The sequence below is a fragment of the Vulpes lagopus genome, chromosome 23 (assembly GCF_018345385.1).
Source record: "Vulpes lagopus strain Blue_001 chromosome 23, ASM1834538v1, whole genome shotgun sequence".
In the NCBI taxonomy this organism is placed as follows: domain Eukaryota; kingdom Metazoa; phylum Chordata; class Mammalia; order Carnivora; family Canidae; genus Vulpes; species Vulpes lagopus.
In genome coordinates this window covers 18,279,113-18,306,169 of record NC_054846.1, presented here as the reverse complement: position 1 = coordinate 18,306,169, position 27,057 = coordinate 18,279,113, and the positions used below count along the sequence as shown (strand labels likewise).

Genomic DNA, 27,057 nt, shown 5'->3' with positions numbered 1-27,057 from the left:
CCTCTGTGAGAATTCTAGGCTAGCTGCACTCAATACTCAGGTCTTCTTGTCCACGGAGTCATTAGTCAGAAATTCTCAGGTGGCGGGTGCTGACAGGTCACTGCTTAGCAGTGCTTCTGGAGTCAAGACACCAAGGTTAGAATTCCGGCTCTACCACTAAGTAGCTCAATGAGCAAAAGCAAATGACTAAACCACTTGAACCTGTTTCCTCATCTGTAACGTGGAAAACTGCCTGCCTTTCTGGATTTTTGTACAGATCAACGGATATAATGTAGATAAAGAATTTAGTACAATGCCTGCCCCTAAGAAAGTGAGAATTGCAATGTAGGACACTTTTGTATATATATAATCGATCAGTTAGATATTTTGTTTGCTTTACTGGTTTTGAAAGGCTTTAAGATCCTACTTGCCATGTGTTCTATAGGTTTAGCTAAAAGCTGTAGGTACATAAAAAGCCTGTCAGTTGGAATGTCAAAACCTTTTGAAACTTCAACATATGAGAGTTTTTTAACACAAGTTCTGAATGCAGAAGGGATACTCATTATCCGCAGTTGCTTCTAAAATTAAGCTGCCTTTAGAATGTTCTGCAGGATCCAGAAGTAACAGCCCTCCCCTAGATTCTAACAACTGATAGGAAACGAGGAGGCCGCTTCCGATTCTTCACGGACTTATTCCAGCTGGCTTCCCCGTCCACTGCCAGAGAGAATCGGAGGTCTGCGCAGATAAAAGGCTCAGTTCTAGGTCTTACCCAGGCTCTCTTAATGCTGGAATACAGTCAACAGAAGAATGTGGGAGGTCTTCCTCAAGTCTTTTCAAACAATTCCTACAGCTTCACAGAATTCTGTTCACGGGCCACTGGGCCCCCAGGTACCAACTGCAACAACTTCCGTGCCCCTCCTCGCTTTCCAACCTACTAACCTTGCTACGCCTCTCTGCAGCCCCGCCCCCTGCAAATGACCAATCAGAGAGGGTACAGTGAGCCGGATGGGGTGGGCCCAGTTTGGCGCTGTCGACGAATCAGCACCCTCAAACAGCGGGGGCGGAAGCGGAAGCGGAAGCCCTGGGCTGGCCTTGGGTTCCGCTGTGGGGGATGTCCCGTGGGAGCGAGTGAGGCGATCCTGGGGCCGGCGGGTGTGAGTCCTCGCCTCCTTATCTGCCAGCCGGCTCGGGCCAAGAGACGCCTGCAGGCGCGGGAGGGAGGAAGCTCGACCGCCCAAGAAAAGAGCAAGCGGGCGGGCGGCTGCGGGGCAGAACCAAACTGTATGCAGGGTCTTTAGAAGTCGGTCCCGGTCGGCGCCGCTGTCCTCGAGGCCATGGTGCAGGCGGAACTCTGGGCGATCCCCAGGTGAGGGCAGCGGCTCCGCCCGGGGATTCCACCGCCCAGGAGCGGGTAGATGAGGGGCGGGGAAGAAAGGATGCTGCCCGCGCTGCTCCCTGGTAGCACCCTGAGCGGCCGCGGTTGCGGCGGCGGCGGCAGCAGCAGCAGCAGCGGAAAGCACAGCGCGGGCCGAGGAGGCGGCTCGAGCTGCTGGTAGAGTCGCCCAAGAACAACTGTTTCTCTGTAGTATGCGAGTTGACAAAACAGCCAAAGAACGGAGATCCCCAGTACAGTCTCCTTCGAGCTCTTTTTCCTTGCTACTTGGAGCTGATTTATGCGGAAACATGCCTTGCACTTGTACGTGGAGGAACTGGAGGCAGTGGATTCGACCTTTAGCGGTGGTCATCTACCTGGTGTCCATAGTGGTTGCGGTTCCTCTGTGCGTGTGGGAATTACAGAAGCTGGAGGTAAGAGGGTCCTTCACCGTCGGCCTCTACCCTTTCTTCCACCGTCCTGCCCATCTACGGTTGCCCATTTTTACCCCAGATGCCCCAGACTTGATATCCTGAAAATCATGTCATGTAAATGAGCCCAGTCTTAGTTCATAAACCTGTCTGGTTCCTTGTTCACGGTTTTTCAAAGCATGCTGCAGGTGGAAGGAGGACTAGGTCGAGAAAATAGAATATATTAAGATTGCTGCTTAGAAGAGCAGTCGTTTGCAAGTATTCATCAATTCCCAGAAAGTAGGTAATTTTATTCCTGGAATCTGACCTGTTCAGATTTGAACTTACATAAACTACTTTGAAAACCATGTATTGAATTTTATTAGCATTTAACTAGCTTCCTGAATTGGAGTCTAGTTGGTTTAACTCTGTTGTTTGTTTGTACTTAGAAATTAGCTCTTAACACACAAAGATTTTGCAAAAAGTCACATGTATATTTTTTGATGTCATATTCTTATTGTGACATCAGTAAAGTACTACAAGCTGGAAGATCCTAAGGTAAATACTCAACTAGAATGGGTACTTTATTAAAACCTGTGTAATGAATTTTAAATTCTACCAAAAAGTACTTTTATTTTGCAACACCTATTTTATAAGAGCTGTGGCAAGACTTTGGATCTTCTAGGCTCTTTATTATGGAAATGATTTTTACATAATTAATGCATTTTAATATACATTTGTTTTCTGTACGTTCACTAAATTATATTTTGTTGACTTGCCCATATTGGCATAGCCTATGTAGTTATTTTTAATGTTAATGTAATATTCCACTACATTCAATATTCCCCATTTGTTACATATTTAGGTTACTTTCATAAGTTGTCTACCAGAATTCAAGTATAGACATTTTTTTAAAATTTATTTATTATTCATGAGAGACACAGAGAGAGAGGGAGGCACGGACACAGGCAGAGGGAGAAGCAGGCTCCATGCAGGGAGCCTGACACAGGACTCGATCCCGGGTCTCCAGGATCACACCCTGGGCTGAAGGCGGCTCTAAACCACTGAGCCACCCAGGCTGCCCCAAGTATAGACATCTTAATACAAATAGATATCTCTTACTTGGAAGTATTTTTGGGAGGTGTGGTATAGGAACTCCTTTTAGGCTAATATGTATAATATCAACTTAGTTTAGGTTTATCTTAGTTGTTAGTTAACTATAGTTTTTAGTGCCGGCTTTTAAAGAAAATTTTAATCTGCAGTCTCTACTGCAAAAACCCTGAACCGAATTTTCTTCATGTCTTGTCTTAGGACTTCTCATTTCACCAGCCAAAGTGTCTAAATAAAACATAAGTCACGTTACATGTGGCCTCTTTAAGTTTTGAAATCACTGAGAGTCCCAGATTAAAAGCCAGTATCCCTAACTGTGGCTATTTATGGCCCAACATAATCTGACACCACCCCCTACTTCTTACCATCTGATTTTCCTCGATTCTGGGCTTCTACCACAGTGACTTTGCTCAAACATGTAGGGTGCATACATGTTTGAGGGCCTTTGCATTAAATGTTCCCCCTTTATGGTATGTTCTTACCCCAGATGGTATTCTTACTCCTTTATAATCCTTTCAGGTCTTTACTCAAATGTCACCCAGCTACCCCGTTTAAAAATTGCAAGCTTTCCTTCATCCCAGTGATAAATTAGGCTTGTGTTCTGTATGGTGAGAAATAAAAACCTGGCACCCTCCTGCATGGAACTTAGAAATATAACTAAAAAAAAAACAAAATCAATAAAATAAAATTGTACAGAATGCTATGTAAGAAACTAAAAAAAGATCCAAGAAAGGAACAAGCAAGCATCTTCAAAGAACCACTACTAGCTATGGAAAATTAAGTGGAAGTAAAGGGAAGTTAGAAAGCACATTATGGTAGTTAAGAGATCATTGGTGCCTGAGTTACAATGACTTATGGCCCAAATCAGCAGAAATAGAGATGGAAAACTGAATTTTAAGTATCTTTGGCAGTGAAGAAACAAGACTTGACGGTGGACTGGGTTGGGGAAGAGAGTCAATAAGAATGAATCAAGGACAACTGTGAGGTTTTTATCTTGAACAACAGGGTAAATGGTGATGCCAATTACTGAGATGGAAAATAGGGATGGGTTTGAGGGAAACTGACTTCTACTTTGAACATTTAGTTTGAGGTATAGGAGAGACCATCAGATGGGCGTGTCAAATACGCAGTTGTACATGCAAGTCTAGAGCTCAGAAAGGTTTGAGCTGCAGATATTAATATGGAAGTTGTCAAAATGGACAGTGTTTCAAGTCCTAAGGATATGAGATTATAAAGGTGAAGAAGAAGAAAAAGGCTGAGGACCTGGCACCAATATTTAGGAATCAGGCAAAGGAACAGGAACTTAAAAAGAAGCATCAGCCAGTGGGGAAATGGAATGCCAAAGAGTGTTATCATGGAAGCCAGAACAGGGCAGTGTTTCAGAACTAAATAGTGAACAATGTCCAGTGCTACTGAGATGTTTGTTGGTTTTCATAAAATAGAGTCATTGGTGGTCCCAGTAATGGTTTCAGTGGAATTGTAAGGGCTAAAAACTAGAGGGAGTTGTTTGAAGAATGAATGTGAGACAAAGAAGTAGTATCAGGATACAAAGATAAGTTTTTTGTTCATTTTTGGTTTTGTTTTGAGTATTTTGACTCTGAAAGGGACCTGAGAAATGAGTGGCATTATAGAAGGAAGAGTGTGGGATTAAGGAAGGGTTTGGTTTTTTTTCGTTATGTTTTGTTTCTGAGGTTACATATAATAACTAGAACATGTCACCAAGATTTTATTTATTCTTCTTAAAACCCCTAAAGCATAGGATTTTTTCTTATTCTGTAGACGTGAAAACTGTAACAGAGATAGTGGTTAACATGCCATTGTGCTAAGTGCTTTATATACAGTATATCCTTATTCTCTTCATCATTATTCACTAAATGAATTTATCTATGTAAAACACAGGGCCTGCCATGTAGTAGGTCCTCAGTAAGCCCTAATTATCACTGTCATTTTTTAAATATCACTATTGCTTTGGAACAGCCATTCTCTTTCTTGTGGAATAGCATTTTAGTTGGGATGAGGTACTCAAACACCTAAGGCAGGGTTACATACATCTCCTTGAGCACTACATGTTTAGAGACAGTTTTGCATGAAAAACATTTGTCTTTTTAAACACTAGAATCCCGGGCACCTGGGTGTCTCAGTGGTTGAGCATTGGCCTTCAGCTCAGGTCGTGATCCCAGGATCGGGTTCGAGTTACCCATCAGGCTCCCCACAGGGAGCTTGCTTTTCCCTCTGCCTTTGTCTCTGCCTCTCTCCCTGTGTCTCTCATAAATAAATAAATAAAATCTTTAAGATAAGAAAAATAAACACTAGAATCCCAGTGCTTACACTATGAGAAGTCATTGGGAACCGAAATTGTAGAAAACAAGAGGTTCATATAGTCCATCCCAGGGATGCCTGTCTGCACCACTTAAACTATTTCTCTTACTTGGCTGAGCGTGTATAATGGAAGTCAAGTAAGTTAAATGGACAGATAATGTCACACTATTCTGCAGTCATTTTACCCTACTCTGCCTGTACTTATGCCCCAAGTAGCTACTCTTTATGTAAGTGCTCCTCCCTTTCCCTGAGGAGGACTGGACCCAGAGAACGTTCTCTTACTGCACTTTTCTCTCTGCTCTGAAAGCATTTGGCTTAGGTTCACTTAATTCACTCCTGGATGTTTGTCCTTAATGGTTTTATTTTTCCTCTCAACTTTTCAAGTTACCGTGGGGAAAAAAAAAAATCTATGCTACTTGTGTTCTTTTTTTTTTTTTTTTTTTTGCTACTTGTGTTCTTGTTTTATTAACCAAAACAACCCTCCTTATGACTGATAAGTCTAATAATGTTAATAATATCCTCATATCAGTGTCTCAAGTATGAATAATTTTAGAAATAAGTATGAATTAAAATAAAGGTAATAATTTCTACAGATATCTAACATTATATTAAATACGTGCGCACACAAAAGTTAAATTTTTTATGCATATAGCTTTTTAGGTAGCTCAAAAATCAAAACAACTATAAAACCAATGATTCAAATTAATAGCATTAATGTGGACAGATGATGTGTTTCTGAAACTACCACTTGCAATGTAAAAATGGTACTGACTCTGTGATGCAAGATTTTTTTTAATTTGGCATCACTCTACGAAATGACTCAGTTCTTTAGTCACTTTTTTTATGATCATTTGAAAAGAACTTTCTTTTTTATAGCACGCTGAGGATGCTTGGCTTTCATTAGTCACAACCACATCATTTTTCTCTTAAGTCTACCAGCAAGTTGGAACTAGGGCAATTATAAAAACAAATGTGGGCATTAAAATTACTTGACGATACTGTTCTAATTATCACCTTATAACAGGGAAGATCTAGAATATGCTATTATTATTTTAGGTCATCATTAAAATGAACAGAGGTCTTCTGTGACTTACAGTGGGGTTATATTCTGATAACCCTATTGTAAGTGGAAAATATTGTCCATAAAATATTGTCCATATTTTAACATGCTCAGAACATTTACATTAGCTTACAGTTGGACAAAATCATCTAACACAGCCTATTTTATAAGAAAGTGTTGAGTATCTCATGGAATTTATTGGATACTGTACTAAAAGTGAAAAACAGAATGGCTGTATGGGTTACAGAAGTCCTCAACTATGATGATTTGACTTATGGTTTTTTTGACTTTACAATGGTGTGAAAGCAGTATACATTCAGTAGAGACCATACTTAAAATTCTGAATTTTGAGCTTTTCCTGGGTTAGCGCTGTGTAGTATAATGTTCTTCTCATGATGCTGGGCATGGGCAGCAAGCTGTAGTAGCATTCAGTCAGCCAGGTAATCCTGAGGATAAACAACTAATACATTTAAAGGCATTCTGAAAACAAATAAATAAATAAATAAATAAATAAATAAAGAAATAAAGAAAGAAAGTCATTCTGTACCCATATAGCCGTTCTGTTTCAGTATTCATTAAATTAAAGAAGATACGAGATATTCAACACTTTATTATAAAGTAGGCTCTGTGTTAGATGATTTTGCCCAACTGTAGGCAAAACTGTAGGCCAACTGTAGAACACTCTAAGTGTTCTGAGCATGTTTAAGGTAGGCTAGGCTAAGCTATGTTGTTTGGCAGATTAAGTGCATTAAATGCAGTTTCAACTTAGGGTACTTCAAACATGATGGGTTTATGGGTTTATGAGGATATAACCCCATCACAAGTAGAGGAAGTTTTAAGTCTATAGTTTGTTTACCTTAATGATCCCATGGCTGACTGGGAACTACAGCTCCCTGCCCCTGCCCAACATCAGAAGAATATCATCATATCACACAGTGAAAAACTTTGCATATCCTTTCATACCACTGTAAGGTCAAGAAATTGAAAGTTGAACCATGTTAAATCTGGGACCACCTGTACTCAATTTTAAATGAAACTGAGCCAAGCAGAAATCCTTGGAAAATAATTGCTCAGACATTCCCTTTAGAATCTTCACATCCATATACTTAGTTATCGTGTACTATTTTGATTAATCTCTAGCATTCAGCAAAACTTTTTGTATAGTTGACCATTGAACAGCATGGGTGTGAACTGCTGTAGGTCCACATACACACAGATTTTTGTCTAGAAATACAGTAGTACTGTAAATATTTTCTCTTTCTTACAATTTTAAATAACATCTTTTCTCTAGCTTACCTTATTGTAAGAATACAGTATGTATTACATGTAACATACAAAATATGTTTTAAAAAACTATGTTATTGGTAAGGCTTCTGGTCAGCAGTAGGCTATTAATTTTGGGGGAATCAAAATTATATATATATACGGATTTTGGACTGTGCAGACGCGGGGTGCAAAATCCCATATTGTTCAGGGGCTAAATGTATTTGCTTTTCAAGTTTTCCATACTGTTTAATGTAGAAGTTCATTATTATAAAAATACATTTGTTCCCTATACTTTTGTTTTTTATACTCGTGTTGAAAAAAATATATATCTTGTTCAAATAGTAAAACTAGAAGTTGTAGACCTGAGCTGTTTTAATTAACTTTTCAAACCCCAGAGGTATCAAAATTAAATGCCAACCTTTTTTCCTTTAAAAAGTCAGCATTAACTTGTACTCCTGCCTTGAAGAGTAAATTCACAAATTAATATAAAATGCATTCCCTAGGGCCCCACAGATAGAACAAAGGTTCAGAGGTTTCTTTTTGTTTTTGTTTTGCCAGAAAGTGAGTGAAATACTTCAGCTTTGCCTTAAGATGAGATAGTTCAGGGATGCCTGGGTGGTTCAGTTGGTTAAGTGTCTGCCTTCAGCTCAGGTCATGATCCCAGGTCCTGGGATCCAGCCTCAGATCAGCCTCCCTGCTCAGCGTGGAGTCTGCTCCTCCGTCTACTGCTGCCCCTCCTCCCATTCATGCTCTCTGGCTCTCTCAAGTAAATAAAATCTTTATTTAAAAAAAAATAAGATAGTTCAAAGTATATTTTTAGAAATTGAGCTTGTAAAGGGTAAAACGTTGACCAGATACTGACCTAAAAAAAGAAATTAGAGCTTCTTAAAATGTCCTGAGTTGATATTGTTGTATATAAGAGGGGTAGCATGTATTAACACAGTTTGCTTGGACAGTAGTTGTGGCAGTACTTATCAAGTGGGAGGGTTAAAAGACATGTAAAAAACTTAGCAAACTATTAGGCAATACTCATTTACTACCATGTTGGGTAAATGATAAAATTCACAGAAAATGTAGGTAGGATTTTAACTTTCCAAACAAAAGTGAAGGAGTAGACCATAAAAGATTTTTAGGGGCACTTGGGTGGCTCACTCGGTTAACTGTCTGACTCTTGGTTTCAACTCAGGTCATAATCTCAGGTCATGAGATCAAGTTCCATGCTGGGCTCTGCATTGAACATGGAGCCTGCTTGAGATTCTGTCTCTCCCTTTCCCTTTGACCCTCCTCTCTCTCTCTCAAAATAAAAATAAAAAAAGATTTTTAGACTAGACTTGCTGAAAATTTAAAAACTTCTATACATCCCCAAACATAATAATCAAGTACAAAAGAAAACAAGCTGAAGGAGAAATGATATGATGTTAATATTCTTTTTTTTTTTTTTTTTAAGATTCTATTTTATTCATGAGAGACACAGAGAGAGAGAGGCAGAGACATAGGCAGAGGGAGAAGCAGGCTCCATGCAGGAAGCCCGACGTGGAACTCCATCCCAGGTCTTTGGGATCATGCCCTGGACTGAAGGTGGCGCTAAACCGCTGAGCCACCTGGGCTGCCCTAATGTTAATATTCTTAATGTATATAGTGCTGTTACAAAAGGCCTCACAAGGAAAAATGCTCCCTCTCCCTCTGCAAAAGTACAAGTAGGCTGATTTTTGAAAAAGAAAAAATACAGCCACTAGTCATTTGGAAATTGTTGGGCCTCGTTAATGAATAAATATAAATTTAAGATATAAAAATATTTTATTTAGCTCTTTTTTAGATTTATTTTAATATATTCTCTTTTTTTAAGGTTGGAATACACACCAAGGCTTGGTTTATTGCTGGAATCTTTTTGCTGTTGACTATACCTATATCTCTCTGGGTGATATTACAACATTTAGTACATTATACACAACCAGAACTACAGAAACCAATAATAAGGTAAATCTTAATATATTTTAATTCTTCCAGTGTTATGTTCACTTATTTCATAAATATTATTTTAAATGTTTTTAATTTATGCTTTGCTTTCTAAATAGGATTCTTTGGATGGTACCCATATACAGTTTAGATAGTGTAAGTATGTTTCATTTTATCTCATTAACTAAGAACTTGCTTGGTGATACAACTATATTTACAGAGTGCTTAAAGTAATGAAAGTTTATTATTTGGCAATAAGGAGTCAGATTAATGCGAAAAGTGAAAAGATTCACTTGTTTTTAATGTTAATAAAAAAGACAACGTATGACAATAGAAAAGACAGGTGTTTTAAATTTTAAAAAACCTATGGCTATTTTCTTTGCTTAATCTTTTAAAATTTCTGATTACTAGTTCTTAGTTCTTTAAAGAATGTAATATTTAAAATTACATTATCATCCTTTTTATTTATTAAATATTTGGGGGGAATAAAGCCTTCCCCGGTGGATTCTAACATACACTTATCACAAATGACTGGTTTAATTTGATTAAATATAATGGAAATGTCTTTAATTGCATTTCCTATTATCCTCTCAAGAAAAATTCCAGATGATATTTAAAAACCCAATAACAAAATAATTTAGCTTCTTTCTTCATATTCAGTATTTACCCCTAACACAAATTTTTGTTTATCAGTGTGCAAATCATTTATTGACTTTAAAAATTCATTTCACAGATTGTCTGGTAGCTCTCATAAATTTTAGAAAGTTTGATATAAATGTGACATCTCAAATTTAAAAATTAGCATTGTGATTTCCATGATTTGGAATGGCAATTCATTTTATCTTAGCTGCAACTATTTTTAACATCTGTTTTTTCATAGTGGATAGCTTTGAAATATCCCAGCATTGCAATATATGTGGATACCTGCAGAGAATGTTATGAAGCTTATGTCATTTACAACTTCATGGGATTCCTTACCAATTATCTAACTAACCGGTATCCAAATCTGGTATTAATCCTTGAAGCCAAAGATCAGCAGAAACATTTCCCTCCTTTGTGTTGCTGTCCACCATGGACTATGGGAGAGTAAGTATGTTTGGTTTTAATCTTATGTACTTCAACAGAATTTTTAAGCATTAGTTCTCTGCAAAGTAGTGTATTAAGTACTATGAGCAGGACAAAGTTTAAGAAGAGTTCCTACCCTCAAATAGTTCCTAGTCAAGTTTGAAGAGTAAGAAAACACATTTTTATAATCCACACATACAGATTACTCTCTTAGACATTATTCATCCTAAATAGAAAACTTAAACATTGCAAGGAAAAACAACTTTAGAAATCATTTAATCAACATACTTTTACTATTTAGACCCAGGATCTACAGAGATTAACTTACTCAAGATTATATAGCTAGTTAATGATAAAATCAGGTGTAAGGCCCAGGGAGAAGACCGTCTAGGTGGAGAAATAGCATATGATATAAAGTAGGAGAAACAAACAGTGTTTATTCTATATATAATGGGTTGTTGGCCTTATTATACATCCATAGAGGACAGTAAAGGAAAATAAAGCCTGAAAAGTTCAGTTGAAGCTAAGATTGCATTTTTTAAAAAAAATTTTAGAGAGCAGAGCATGTGTGAACATGAACAGGAGGGAGGGGTAGAGGGAGAAGGAGAAGCAGGGAGAGCAGGGAGCCTGATGCAGGGCTCTATCCCAGGACCCTGGGATCATGACCTGAGCCAAAGACAGACACTAAGCTGATTGAACCATCCGTAAGATTGCATTTTTTTATATGAATGAACCACTGGATATTTTTCAGCAAGGAAACATTTGAAGATACCTTTTTAGAAAGATTAATTTTGTAATACTATACAGAAAGCATTAGAGCAAGATTCCAGAGATGGGGAGATAAATTAGGTTATTATACTAGTCCATTTGTGAAATAAGCTGAAAAGGAGGGATGAAATTGGGACAGAAAGGAAAGAGACTGCAACTGAAGAACTGGTAGGACTTAATCACTGATAATGGGAAATAATTGAAAGTTGCAAGTCAAGGTAACTGGAATGGTTTAATCATTGTAGATCTATAACCTAGGGATACCTATATTGCCTTCCATGCAATATGGAAGCATTTGTAGAACATTGGGACTAATTATGTCTTTAGTTTACACACTTGGCAATGACAAGGAACTACATAGCTATTTTAAATAAGCTCTTAATGTGTTTATTAACACACTTGATAGGTATTGAGCACCTAGTGTGTGCCAGTATATGGATATATCCTAGTGCATGTAACAAAACTCCAGAAACCTACATTTTGGTTCGGAGATTTAGAATTAAATGAACACACAAATATAGAGTTACTTGGATCAGGAAATGCTATGAGGGAAAAGGAACAGGAAACTATGAAAGAGGATAGTAAGGAAAACTATTTTAAGTTGGAGGTGGTGGAGAGATACTGTGCTCAGCAATGAGTAAATACAACATGGATAGAGATTTGTAGCTAATGAGCAGATTGCGGTGGTCACGGAATGAAAAATTACTCAGAAGAGACATCAAGTATAGGGAGATTCTCTCTAACCTGGCATAATAGAATTCTTGCTAAGGGCAGGCCAGGCACCTTCACATCAAGAGTGGGGGATGAGGAGCTTATCAATATCAGGGGTAGGAGGATGACTTTGCAGTATTCCTTTTTCAGTCTGACTTAGGCCAAGGACAAGGCCTAAGAATGATGCCTAGTTGAAAAGACATCTCAGAGGAGTCCTGTTTAAAGTTTGGTCAGGGGGAGAGAGTTGTCAAATGAGAAGCCATTATAGAATGTTGAATAGAGGACCAGTGCCCAATTTCATTTTCAGAAATTACTGTGCTTTTTGTAGACTGAATTGCAAATGGGCAAGGATAGAAGAGATTGCAGTGGTCCAGTAAATATGATGATGATGATGGCTTGGCATTGATCAGGATTCTTCTCCTAAAATTACAGAACCTAAAATGAGCCTCTAGTTATATCTTCAGAATGGCTCATCACAATTAGCCAGTGGTCCACTAAAACCCCAAACCTTTTTCAAACAATACCTTTTTCAAATTTTACAATACTGGTAAAATCCTCCTATTCTATGCTTGTGAAATTTTTTTTGTTCCTAACTACACAATTACATTTATTCTTGTTAAATCTCTTTGTGTTGGTTTTATTTTTTCCTACGACTTGAATTCTGACAGCTGCTGCCTAAATAATGTCAACAGTGCATCCATAGCTATAGAGATATTGTTACCGAAGTCATGCAGTTTGGAACTGTGATTTTAGTAATAATAAAATGTCTCCTGTGTATTAATACATTGTAGATTACCAGTCTCTCTAGTAGGTAACTGGTGTTTACAAATATGATAATTAATCAGGTTTCTGCTGTTTAGGATAATCCATTACAGTGCTTTGGTTATAAGATGTAAATACCATGGCAAGTTTGTAGCTGTTAATTGATAAAAACTGGTTTTTATCCTTTGATTGCTGTAACATAAACAGTTTTCTTTTAATGAACCTTAAATTTTTGTATGTTGACGAGAGGAAGGGAAACTCTTTACCTACTGATTTAGTACACCGGTGAAACAGTGGTTTCCATGAAATGGTACTCATCTGTTTTACATATTCCTTCCCTTCCTCTTGTTTCTAAATTTCAGGTTACCACCAACCAAGTTGAATTTGACAGTTTGAAAAAAATTGCTCTAGGGTTTATACCTTTATGTAGTAGCATGTAGTAGCATCTTTAGGTTTTGTTCAGCCTTTTTAGTGGTAAATTGTTTTCTGAAGTGGCAATACCATATTTCTCTCCTACCAACAGTATAAAACACTTCTAATTGCGGGGGATCCCTGGGTAGCTCAGCGGTTTAGCGCCTGCCTTTGGCCCAGGGTGCAATCCTGGAGTCCCAGGATCGAGTCCCGCGTCGGGCTCCCGGCATGGAGCCTGCTTCTCCCTCTGCCTGTGTCTGCCTCTCTCTCTCTCTCTCTATCATGAATAAATAAATAAAATCTTTAAAAAAAAAAAAAAAAACACTTCTAATTGAACCAGATCCTCACTTACATTTGGAATTACCCAGACTTCTTTATATTTGCCTGTCAAGAGGGTGTAAAGTGGTGTCTCTCTGTGGTCTTAATTTGGATTTCCCTGATTAATAATGAGGTTGAGTAACTGTATATGTTTATTAATTATTTGTGTTTACTTTACCTAGAAATGCTTGTTCTGTTTATTTTTTAATGGGTTGTCTGTCCTAGCTTTATCAGGAATCTTTATATATTTAGGTACTAATTCTTTATTTAGTGTGTATTGAAAGTATCTTTTTCAGGTTTTGGCATGCTTTGCTAGCTTTAATATTTCCATTATTTTGAAAATGGAAGTTTTGAGTTTTAATTTTAAATATAGTTGAATTTATCTTATTTTAGTCAGTACTTACTGTGTCTTGTTCAAAAATTATTCCAGTTAGGATTATAGAAACATTGTCTTGTGCTTTTCTTCTGAACATTTCAAAAATTTTCCCATTAAGACTTAAAAACACTTGATGTTTTGTGTATTTATTGTGTGAGGTAGGAAAGCAGTTTCATTTTATTCTATTAATTGTCCTCACTGATATTGCCATCTCTGTCATATCTCAAATTTCAACACATATGGTCTCTTTGTGGCTTTTTGTTTTGGGATTTTGTTTTGTTTTATTGGTTAACTTTTCTATTCCTGGACCAATTCCATACATTAACCACTACAAGTTATTAATAAGCCTTAAAATGAGGGGCATGTACCCTGACCTTATTCTCTTGGCTATTTTTGGGTCTTGGCTCTTACATATAAACTTTAGAAACAGTTTGTCAAGTTGCTTGAAAAACCTGTTGGTGTTTTTTCACTGTAATTGAATTCAATCTTTAGTTTATTGACATCTTTATGATTTCTTGAGTCTTACCCATGAATGTGATCTGGCTTTCTACTTATTTAGCTCTTCATTTACCTTCTTCATTTACCTTTCAGTAAAGTACATTTTTCTTATACTTTGTACATCTTTTTGACTTTGTAAATGTATTTTATTGCTATTATAAATGGCATCTATCTTAAAAATCATTTTAATTGCTTCCAGTATGTAGAAAGGCCATTGGTTTTGGCATATTGATCTCATATCCAAAAATCCTGTTACATTTTCTTAGTCTGTAGATCTTTTAAGTTGTTGGTGAAGATAGTCCTCTTTAAGTAAAGGACTACTTTGCTCTCCAGTCTATACGATACATTTCTCTTTCTTCTCACTGTGCTGGTTAGTATCTCTAGATATTCTTCCATTATTCTTGATTTTAAAGGGAATTCTTATAAAATTAATTGAAGTTTGTATCTCAAGATGTTTTGTAGGCATCCTTTGTCAGGTTAAATGAGCTCTCTTACTCCTAGCTTGTTTGAATTTTTAAGAATCATGAATAAATGATTAAATTTCATCAAATGCTTTTTCTGTATCTCTTGAGATGGTTGAGTTTTGCCTTTAACCTGTTAATTAGTGAATTAAATTAATAGCTTTTCTAATGTTAAAGCCCTCTTGCATTTTGAGGATAAATTCAAAATGATTAAGATATATTATCTGCTTTTCTACATCACAGGTTTTGGTTTGCTAATATTTTGTTTAGAATTTTTACATCTATGTTCTTGAGTTAGATTAGACTATAATTTTCCTTTTTTTATATCATTCTTGTCTGATTTTCATATCCAGGTTATACTGCCTGAATAGGCATTATTGCTTTTTATAGTATGTATCACAGGAAGAGATTGTAGCTTGAAAGATTAGACCTAGACTTTGTGGGAGGACAGGTATAGAACTAGTTAGATTTCCTGTTGTTTCCAAAATCTTTTTTTAAATATAATTTTTAGGTATTAGTGTAAAGTTTTAAAATGTATAGGCAGGGGCATCTGGATGGCTCAAGTCAGTTAAGCATCCTACTCTTGATTTCAGCTCAGGTCATGATTTCAGGGTCATGAGATGGATGGATCCATGAGATGGATCCCGAGTTGGGTTCCACTCTCAGGAAGGAATTCTCTCTCCCTCTCCCTCTGGCCAACCCCCTTTTTCTCTTCCCCCACACATTCTCTCTCTCAAATAAATGTTTATGGGCATGCATTTCTATTTTCTCAGCTCTTTTTTTTAAAAGATTTATTTATTCATGAAAGAGAGAGGCAGAGACACAGGCAGAGGGAGAAGCAGGCTCCACGCAGGGAACCCAACGTCTCGATCCTGGGTCTCCAGGATCGGGCCCTGGGCCAAACGAGGGCGACGCTAAACCACTGAGCCACTCGGGCTGCCCTTCTCAGCTCTTTTGAATCTGTTATGAATCCTTTTCCATTTCTAATGCTATTAGCATCTTTATTTTTCCCTTGAACAATCTTGCCAAAAGTTTGCCTATTCTTACTAGACTTTTCAAGAAGGACTGTTTGTGCTTTGTTGATTCTGTCTGTAATATATTGGTTTTTCTCTATCATTGATTTCTGCTGTTTTTACTTCCTTTCTCTCATTTCTTTTGGTTTACTATCTTTTCCTAACATGTTAGAGTCTTAGCTCATTAATTTACACAACCTTTTTTTTTTTCTGAAGATTTTAAGTATCTTTACACCCAACATGGAGCTCAGACTTACAACCCCAAGATCACTTGAGTCACATGCTCTTCTCCAAGTGAGCTGCCTTCTTTTTACATCTACTGGGGTAGATTTTCATTTTATTTTCATTGCAGTCAGAGAATATACTCCCTCTGAGACAGTCTTTGGAATTGGTTAAGATTTGTTTCATGCCCTTTTTTAGCTGATCAGTTTTTATAAAGGTTTCCTGTGCACTACAAGACATTGTATATTCTGTATCAGTGAGTGTCTGTTGCTCACTTAATGTCCATGTGGCTATTTATGTTATTCAACTTTTCTGTATTTCTATTGATTTTGGCTAGTTGTACTGTCAGTTACTGAGAGAGAGTCTGCCACTAATTATTTGTCACTTTCTTCCTGTACTTTTGTCAGTTTTTTATATATTTTGATGCTGCTTCTATTCCAAATAATCTTGTCTTAGGCGCCTGAGTGGCTCAGTCAGTTAAGTGTCCAACTCTCGATTTCAGCTGGGGTTATTTTAGGGTCATGAGATTAAGCCCTGAGTCAGGCTCTGCACTGGGCATGGAGTCTGCTTAAGATTCTCTCCCTCTTCCTCTGCCCCTCCTCTTGCCTTCCCCCATTTGTACACATGTTCTCTAATAAAAAAGTTATTTTTTTTTTCTTAAAGTTATTTTGTCTGGTATTAACAGGTATCCCATCTTTCCTTTGTTTAGTATTTTCCTAGCATATCTTTCTCCACCTTTGACCTTCATCCTTTCCATTTCCTTATGTTTTAGATGTATCACTTTTTTTACTTTTAATGTTCTTTGCTTTCTAATCCAAAAATCCATCCCTTAAATTAGGCAATTTATACTTAGTGATTATTTATATATTCATTTAAAATCTCACCATCTGTTTCTTTTTGTCTCACTGTCTTCTATGCTTTTATCATTGATTCCATTTTTTAAGTAAGCCTTTGTTTTAGAATAATTTTAAATTTACAGAAAAGAAGTCTTTTGTAGATTTAACTACAAGTACTAACAGTTTACTTGCTCTGCACTCCTTGCATCTCTGAAATGATCCTGTGAGATCATTTCCTTTCTAAAGTATGGCCCTTAAAAGTTCCCTTTAGTGTGAATATATCAATGGCAAATTTTCTCAGATATACTTATCCAAAGGTATCTTTATTTTGCTCTCATTCTTGAAAGATAGTTAACTGGATATAATTCTGTGTTGACAGGAATTTTCTCCAAGTATTTGGAAGATTTTATTCTACCTAATTCTGGCTCTATTACTGTTAAGCCTCTTCTGTCAGTCTAATTGTTATTCCATAATAGATGATCTAACTGCATTGAAGACCCTATCTTTGATGTTTTGCCTCTTCACCATGAAGTATTTAGGTTGTTTTGTTTCAGTTTTAGTCCTGCTTAATATACAGGGTGCCTCAATCTGTAGATTCATACCTTTCATCAGTTCTGAAAACTCTGTAGGCATAACCTCTTCTGATTTTGCCTTTCTTCCACTCTGTCTTCTGTAACTATGAACATGTTTGACTGTCTGATTCTATTCAGTTCTTTGCAACTCTCTTTTCACATTTGTCTTATCGTCCAGTTCATTAATTCTCAATAGCTTTCAAGGGTATCTATGGACTATTTAATCCATTTGTAAAGAGTATGGGGCAGGAAGCACAGCAGGTATGGCCAAGGCATTCTCTCAGGTCTTGCAACAATCCCAAGTGCACCCTTTAGGTCTTCATAGGGAGCACACTTAGCTATAAGTGGGAGTGAACCACCTCACCACAGAGAAAGCTCTCACCACATAAAACCCCAACAGTTTCTTTATTCAGTCCTATTAACATAACACTTCAAGACTTTTATGCCAGATTCTCAATCTTCTCAGTCTAGATGTAATTTTTTAAATTTACGTATTCATTTGAGAGAGAGCATATGCTTTCAAACAGGAGAAGGAAAAAAGGATGAGGGAGCAAGAGAATCTTAAGCAGGATCCCCACTGAGCACAGAGCCCAACTTGGGGCTCTATCCCAGGGACCCAGAGATCATGACCTGAGCCAAAATCAAGAGTCAGCTGCTTAACCGACTAAGCCACTGATATGCACTAGATGTATTTTTTAAATTAGGGGGCTCAAAATACGTAACATTGATAATCAGTTCTCCTGATAGTAGTGCTAAATAAAGCATCTGCCATCAGAGCAACTTGGTCTTTTAAGGAGGCTTCGACGTGGCTGTCAGGTAGAGAGCCTTTCTTGTTTGGGGACTTTTTGTTTTGTTTTTGTTACTCCTTATGAATTTTCCCCTATCTTGAATAAGCCCAGCAATAAAATAAAAATTGTTTATCTTTGTCCTTTCATAATATCTAATCAGTGATACTCTCTGGAATGGTATTTACATTCTAAACTTAAACTGAACATTAAATGTAAATCACACTTTCTGAATATGCTTTCACATAGACATGCACACAGTTCATTTGTTACTGGGTCTTTCTTCCAGAAACACAAGGACACACTTATTCTTTCTGTGCTGCAGTATTCAGGAATTTGAGACTGAACACAGAAAGGGAGATCTTTCAGAAGATGTAATTGTCAAATAATTAAAGAAACAGCATTTAAACAGTGTTTGCTACCATCCACATTCTTCAACTGCCATTTAGAATGACTAAATTAAAAGAATAAAATATAAACGTGCCATCATTTGTCAAAGTGACTTTAATTTGGGGGGGCATTGGAGAAAATCTAAAATCTGATCCTATTTAAATAAGTAATTGAAATGCTAAGTTGTTTTTTTTTTTTTTTTTCCTTTGGCAGAGTATTGCTGTTTAGGTGCAAACTGGGTGTACTGCAGTATACAGTGGTCAGACCATTCACCACCATTGTTGCTTTGTAAGTACAAAGAATTTATATTATTACTTTTTAAAAATACTCATGCTCTTCAGTGAGAACTGAATAGACATACAAAGAGTATTAATTTACTTTATGATATATAAAAAAATGGCATATAGAAACCCTACTACATTAAAATAAATAAGGTGACCATTTATAAGCAAACAGCACCACAGAATTCTTCTAAATATTCTCTACAGCTTTCTGGAAAACATTTTAAAAATTATGTTTTCAAATAATAATGTAAACATAGCTTTACAAAAACATCTATTACATGAAGTTAAAGTGTACCTTAATTAAGCTACCTTAATTTCATTATGTGGTTTTATTTTCTATATGGTTAATTTAGAATATGAGTACTATATTCTAAGGATGAGATCCTATTTTTCTTTTGTAAGAATTCAGTGAAGGTTTAGGAGATGAAGTAAAATGGCATACCATTAAGCTATCTGATAAAACTATGCCCTAAAAATTTAAGAATATCAGATAAAGTGAGTAGATTGCATGTTTTATCTGCTAATAATATTGTGCGTGTTCAGAGGAAGAATAGGAAGAAAGGTGAAAGAAGCATTTAGTTCTTTATTCTACCCTTAAGCTAGCAGTTCTCTAGCAGCATTTACCCCTGAGTTAAAATTAATTTATTTATGAAGGCATGCTTTATTTGTCTGCAGTTTAGCAACTGGGGAATCATATAAGTTAATTTTAGATCTGGGTGTTCATAATAAAATTTACCTCCCAAGACAGTTTGGGAGAAAAATTATAGTTGTATTTATAGACTTGCACTATATGCCTATAGCAATCAAACTTTGAAAATTAGCATAATTTTTTTAAACATAACTTTTTAAAATCTGGTAACTACCCTTTCTAGTTAAATGTGTATGTGTCTTATTTTGGATTTAAGATGGAGGAATAAGTATATGGTAGCATTACTAGAAAAATGTTTTAATTTTAAACCACCTCTGTGACCAAAAATCAAGTGATTATCTATAGGGTCTTTTAAATAAACTGACTTCTAAATTTAAGTACTGATGGCAATGCAATGTTTTAAATATTGTTTTAAAAAATATTTTGATTTAGTTAATCATAAATCTCATTTTTACCATTTTTTAGAATTTGTGAACTACTTGGTATATATGATGAAGGGAACTTTAGCTTTTCAAATGCTTGGACTTACTTAGTTATAATAAACAACATGTCACAACTGGTAAGTAAATGTTAATTGTATTAAATTAGTACCTATGACTAAATTTTCTCAGAAGTTTCTTTGGGAATAAAGTTTGGGTTTTTTAAAGTTATTTTTTAATTTTGAAATTTGATTTCTAGGAAAGAACTTAAACTTTTCCATTTTTTAAAAAGATTTTTACCTATTTATTTGAGAAAGAGAGAGGGTGAGCACAAGCAGGTAGAGTGGCAGGCAGAGGGAGAGGGAGAATCACACTCCTCACTGAGCAGAAAGCCCAACTCAAGGGCTTGATCCCCGGACCCCAGGATCATGACCTGAGCCGAAGGCAGACTCTTAACTGACTGAGCCACCCAGGCACCCCTTAAAGTTTAGCATGTCTTTAGATAAAATAGATAGATAGATAAATACATAAAATATCTTTGTTAATTATTTGGTGACTTTTACCTTGACCTGTTGATCATATTTGTTCATTTGGTCCTAATAGTCATTGCATAGTTTTGTAGATTGTGTAGATGTCGTAAATAAAAGCACAGTCCTCTCCCAAAGAAAACATAACCTAGGCATACTCAGTAAGAGAAAATGTCTTTTAAAAAAATGTCTTATTGGTATATGGTAGTCCCAGTTTTGAGTAAAAATGGGAGAATAAAATTCTCATGTATTTGGAATAAAGGAAAATTGCAAATGCCAAGTTAAAAGAAATGATGTTTTAAAAATTGAAATGCTCTAAAAAAAAAAAAACTGATCCTTTCAGCTTAGGAATATGCACTGTATTTAAAATCTTCAGTTTTAATACTATTAACAAGGTAAGGTGCAGTAGTGTGTGTGGTATTAGATGTTTATAATAAAAATTATATGCCTTTGTATTCAAAGCTTTTCTATATGTTCATATTCTTTGGAACCAGTAATTCCATTTCTGAAATGTATCAAGAAATGGTTGTGTTTTTTATTTTAATATCTTTGTGTATACAGGCCGTTATTTGTAATACCAAAGGCTAGAAACCATACAAAGCCCAGTGATAAGGACTGGTTAAATGTACCAAAATTTTAGGCAGTTAATTTAAAATAATCCTTATGGGGCCACCTGGGTGGCACAGCTGGTTAAGCATCTGACTTTTGGTTTCGGCTCAGGGGTCATGAGATCCTCAGTGGGATGTCTGCTTAAGATTCTCCCTTTCCCTCTGCCCCTCCCCCTGTGCACACGTGTGCTCTCTCAAATAAATAAAATCTTTAAAAAAAATCCTCATGAAACAGGAAAAAGTAACACACTTTAAGTGGGGGAAAAGTCAAGCAACAAAATTTATATTTAGTTGATAACTGTTAAAAAGCACCTTATGTGCTTGGGAATGGACCTAGAAAAATTTGTCTGAAACATTACTCTATGCCAAGTCTCTGCTTTATAACTGTATTATTTATTACTGTATTTACTTATTCTTATTAAAGAAGTTTAACTATTAATCTTGTTTCTAGTTTGCCATGTATTGTCTACTCCTATTTTATAAAGTACTGAAGGAAGAACTGAGTCCAATCCAACCTGTTGGCAAATTTCTTTGTGTAAAACTGGTGGTTTTTGTTTCTTTTTGGTAAGTGTTGCTTTCTCTTAAATATAAATTTTCTCATTTTCTACAGAGCAATAAAAACAGTAGATTAGGAAGGATTTTCAAAGAAGTCTTAATATAGAAGATGGATTAAAATTTCTCTACTTAAAGTTCATCTTCTTAGCCCTTTTTGGTTTTTCATAATGAAATAATCAGATGGTCGCCATAACATATGTAAGAAGAAAATAATTTGAGACAACCTAACTGTCTCAACATTAGAGGAATCATTAAAATATATGATGGTCCTTTCATATAAGAGGATAGTCTGTAGTTTGGTAGATAAATACAATGTAGAATATTTAATGTGATGTAATGTTCATTTACTTGGTACAATATATTTTTTAAAGCAGAAGGCAAAACTTTACATGGTCCCAATTTAGTAAAAGGGTGGGTGATAGGGCACTAGAAAAAAATATATCACGGGACTCCTGGGTGGCTCAGCAGTTTAGCGCTGCCTTCGGCCCGGGGCCTGATCCTGGAGACCCAGGATCTCCAGGGGCTCCCGTGTGGGGCTCCCTGCATGGAGCCTCCTTCTCCCTATGCCTCTGCCTCTCTCTCTCTCTCTCTCTCTCTCTCTCTCTCTGTCTCTCATGAATAAATAAAATCTTTAAAATATATATGTATATATATATACCAAATTTAACAGTATACAAATACAAAAAGGGGAAAAAGAATAATCCTTGAATTCTTACCACCCAAAAAGAATGATTAACATTGTGGTGCATATAATGCAACGTATAAAATGCCACAGAAAGAGTTTCATACCATAAAAACTTGGTGGAACTCAATAGTGCATTCATTATGTTGTGGATATAGTTCTTTGTCAGTAAAGTAAGGATATAGTTTCCTTGTCATTTAAGGGTTTATTTTGTTTTTACTAAGTATTCTGTTCAGTGGATCTAACTTTTTAACTACTCTATTGACATTTTGGTCATTCCTAATTTTTTCACCATTCCAAGCAATACAGAAATTAAATTCTTGTAAACAGAACTATGAACATTTGTCTCATTATTAGCTATTTCAATTTAACCTAGGATCATCTCCATAGATGTGGTTGAAGTGTTCAGTATGACTCCATCTTGCAAATTCATTGCCTTCTGAGTTTGTCTCTAGTTCCAGCACTTCAAACAAGACTGGTTTCAAAATATTTTTAAAAATAATCTGAAGAAGGAAACCAGGTGACTCAGCGATTGAGCATCTGCCTTGGGCTCAGGATCTGGGGATCAAGTCCCACATCAGGCTCCCCATGAGGAGCCTGCTTCTCCCTCTGCCCGTGTCTCTGCCTCTTTCTCTCTCTGTCTCTCTCATGAATAAATAAAATCTTTTTTAAAAATCTGAATAGTTACATGTATAAATAACATTTAAGTGTCCTTTATTTTAAATACTTATCACTCAAGGTTGTAGGCATTGTCTATGTATAGGAAGAATTTAAAATTTAATTACTTGTATATATACTTCCAAAACAAAGACAAATAAACCAAGTATTGAAATTCCATGTGCTTATAAGTATGCATAATCAAAATTCCTATGATGAAACTGTATACTAGAAGAATAAGTTTGTAAAGCATATATATATTTAATATAAATATATAGTATCTTCAGGAACATGCTGTGAAGACAGGGTGGTGGTGGTGGTGGTGGTGGTAGTGGTGGTGGTGGTGGTGGTGGTGGTCCACAAGTTGTGCTGGGGTTTTAACTTTTTTAAATGGCATACTGTTAAAACAACTGCTCATTTTATGCTTGATATAGATATGGCGTTTACCTTTTCCTAACATATAGGCAAGCAGTAGTTATTGCTTTGTTGGTAAAAGTTGGCGTTATTTCTGAAAAGCATACATGGGAATGGCAAACTGTAGAAGCTGTGGCTACAGGACTCCAGGTTAGTGCTATCCATGAATTTAATAAAACTACTGTTTTGCCCATTTTTACATATTGTCTCCTAAACCTGACAACATGAGGCTGTGGGGGTATTACCTTTACTTTACAGATGAAGCAATGGAAGAACCCTAGAGAGACTAGCATCATCACTAATTTGTGGTAGAGCCTGGAATAGAACCTAGATTTTGTTTTTCTTAGTCAATTTCTCTGCATTTTTCCTTAGTCCTTGGACAGTGGATTGAAGATGCATTGTACTTTGCTAAAACATACTTGGTTGAGGATAGCATAAGATAGATTTAAATTTTTGCCATTTTGTCCTTTTAAGAAGTAAAAAATAGCTTGGAAAAATGAAAAAATGAGTGTAATCTTCTGGGGGGAAAACAGCTGATTTCAGTATTTCAGTTGATATGGAAATACTTTTTGAAAAGAGAAAGCGCTTTCCTTTATCTACAAAACTAGATTTAAGCTAAAAGATGGCTGCTATTTTTTTTTCCGTAGGACTTTATCATCTGTATTGAGATGTTCCTTGCTGCTATTGCTCATCACTACACTTTCTCATATAAACCATATGTCCAAGAAGCAGAAGAGGGTTCATGCTTTGATTCTTTTCTTGCCATGTGGGACGTTTCAGATATTAGGGATGATATTTCTGAACAAGTAAGGCATGTTGGTAAGTACCAGCCATTCCATTCATCCAAATAGATTATTGTACTTTTCCTACTAGGGCAATTTAGTAGCTATTTGAGAGATGAAAAAGCTTTGTTTAAAGCAGTACTAGTAAGGCTTTTCAAATCAGGAGACAGGAGGGGAACTTATTTTAGCATGGTAAGTTTATAGTGGTAAAAATAACTTAACTTTTGGCTAACCTGGAAACCTTTCTATTACTTTTGAAAAGGAAGGACAGTCATGGGACATCCTAGGAAAAAGTTTTTTCCGGAAGATCAAGATCAAAATGAACATACAAGCTTGTTATCCTCATCATCACAAGATGCAGTTTCTGTTGCCTCTTCTGTACCACCTTCACCCATGGGTCACTACCAAGGGTTTGGACACACTGTGACTCCCCAGACTACACCTACTACAGCTAATATAGCTGATGAAATATGTAATGACACTACAGAAGAGAAAAAAGAACTTATAGACAAATCCATGGCCTCCTGAACAGTGTGCAAAAGCAAACTGCTCCTCCTACCATGTTATTTCATTACCTGGTATCCCATTGCTCAGGATTTTGTCCTTGGGACAAACCATAAATGATGGAAGATTTCAACACAAAGAAGGTGAAAGCCAGGTACAACTACTGGATTTATATAACTGAGTTTTGTAAATCACAAATAATCAGTCTAAATATCCTAGACTTAGACTTGATTTCTTAACACTAGAGTATCACATACTCAAATGGTAGAAAATGACTCTACTAAATGTTCCTGACGTTACATTGCTTTATCAAGAGGATGGACATTAAAAAAAAAAAAAAAAAAAAAAATCAATGCTTCCTACCACTGATGCATGAATATAATGCTCTGGATTTAGCAGAAAGTGTAATTTGGAAATATGAATTAGTGGAACTTAATCATGTGCCATATATGCCTACCTAACAATTATTTCTCTATTTCTCAACTGGATGTCTTTCAATAAATAAGAATTTATCATTTATTTTCTGCAATTTTTTGTTTCTCATTCTTTAAACATAAACTCTTAATGTTTTTTATAAAAAATTCTTGATTAAAAACATAGCAAAAAAGTCCAAAAAGATTAAAGTTAAAAATTACATACCTACCATGAAAGATACCTATCTTATATTCCTTTTAGGAGAATTAGCTAGGACCTAATATTAATCTGAAAACAACTACTCTCTAAAGATCCTATTTGCAATACTGCTAATAGATTAAGAGATTATCCATGACTTTCAGATGAAAAGAATAAACTGGATAGAAGACTGGGAGAATAAGAAACTTGTGATGAGGGGCACCTGGGTAGCTCAGTGGTTATGTCTGCATTTGGTTCAGGTCATGTTCTGGGGGTCCTAGGATTGAGTCCCACATCAGGCTCCCTGCAGGAAGCCTGCTTCTCTCTTTACCTGTGTTTCTGCCTCTTTCTCTGTGTCTTTCATGAATGAATAAATAAAATCTTAAAAAAAAAAAAACTTGTGATGAAAATGGAGTCTACTTTTCTTCAGTGATAATGAATGTCAGCAAACATAAAGGTAGGCTGAGTAGTCTTAATTACTCACTAAACCACAGTCAAAAGATGTGTAGGTGCTTTGTGGGAAAAATTTATTACTTAAGATGGAGTTTCTCTAATTGCTAATCACAACCCACTGGATTATATTTAACATATATTAAAAATCTAAAAAGTAAAAAAATTAGAAAGTGCCAGAGTAGTATGCTACAAATAGCAAAAATAAGTATTTTCTCAAAATTTTTGCTTCATATATTTATGCACCTACACATTCACATTTACGTACTGGTTCACAATATTAGATGCAAAGTCTTTATTTCTGTCCACTATTATAAATATTTCTATTAGGGATCCCTGGGTGGCTCGGCGGTTTGGCGCCTGCCTTTGGCCCAGGGCGCGATCCTGGAGTCCTGGGATCGAGTCCCACATCGGGCTCCTGGCATGGAGCCTGCTTCTCCCTCTGCCTGTGTCTCTGCCTCTCTATCATAAATAAATAAATAAATAAAATCTTAAAAAAAAGATTTTAAAAAAATAAATATTTCTATTAAAAGGTAAGCTGGGTAGTATAATACTAGAGGCAGAGAATAGGCAATGTAGAGAGAAGGTACCTCTTATTTTGTGGCTTCCAAAGAGCACAGAGTATATACAAGACACGACAATCGTCCTTATTAATCTCCCTGTTGCAAGTCTTTAAAAAACTGGACCAATTACTGTATAGTTCTTACTGGGCATCCAGATCAAATCTTTAAAAAATACTGGTTTAGGTGTAGCTCTTTCTTGAATTTCCCAACCCACTGGGTTATATTTAATAATATTTTGATATTGATTGCTTTTTGATATTCTTTGCCAAAGAATATTTTTAATATTAATATTTTAATAATATTTTGATATTGATTGCTTTTTGATATTCTTTGCCAAAGTAGATCAGGAAAAATGCTGCCTCCTACAGATTTAACTTCATCCCTTTTATTCTATTTAGCTTATACCTTAAATTCTTAATTCAAGTTTGCATTCTCAAAACACAAAACCCAACAAGTTTCAGAAGTATAGTGATTATTTAAAAGAAGCAAGCTTGGAATTTACAGGTAACCATAACCCTCAGTCTTCAGTGGAAGCCAAGTTTCTGATGTATCCCAATTATAAGTCTGGACTTAAAAAAAGTCAAGATGCCTAAAAAATTAAATGTTTTGCTTTACTTACTGACACAGGACAATGAAGATGGGACTCAAATCCCTTATCTTTAAAGCTTTATATTCAGCAAAATTGAAACCA

The 27,057-nt window shown here is 36.0% G+C and overlaps 1 protein-coding gene across 1 annotated transcript; it reads left to right on the top strand.

Annotated features, from left to right (window-relative positions):
• The first annotated feature begins 1,060 nt into the window (after positions 1 to 1,060).
• Positions 1,061 to 25,260, top strand: TMEM184C (transmembrane protein 184C). The gene is made up of 10 exons (XM_041738872.1): positions 1,061 to 1,785; positions 9,363 to 9,493; positions 9,592 to 9,628; positions 10,353 to 10,558; positions 18,874 to 18,948; positions 20,059 to 20,152; positions 21,599 to 21,711; positions 23,506 to 23,605; positions 24,103 to 24,274; positions 24,500 to 25,260. The coding sequence occupies exons 1-10, from the start codon at positions 1,567 to 1,569 to the stop codon at positions 24,763 to 24,765; spliced, it is 1,413 nt and encodes a 470-aa protein (XP_041594806.1). The 5' UTR covers positions 1,061 to 1,566; the 3' UTR covers positions 24,766 to 25,260.
• The last annotated feature ends 1,797 nt before the right edge of the window (positions 25,261 to 27,057 follow it).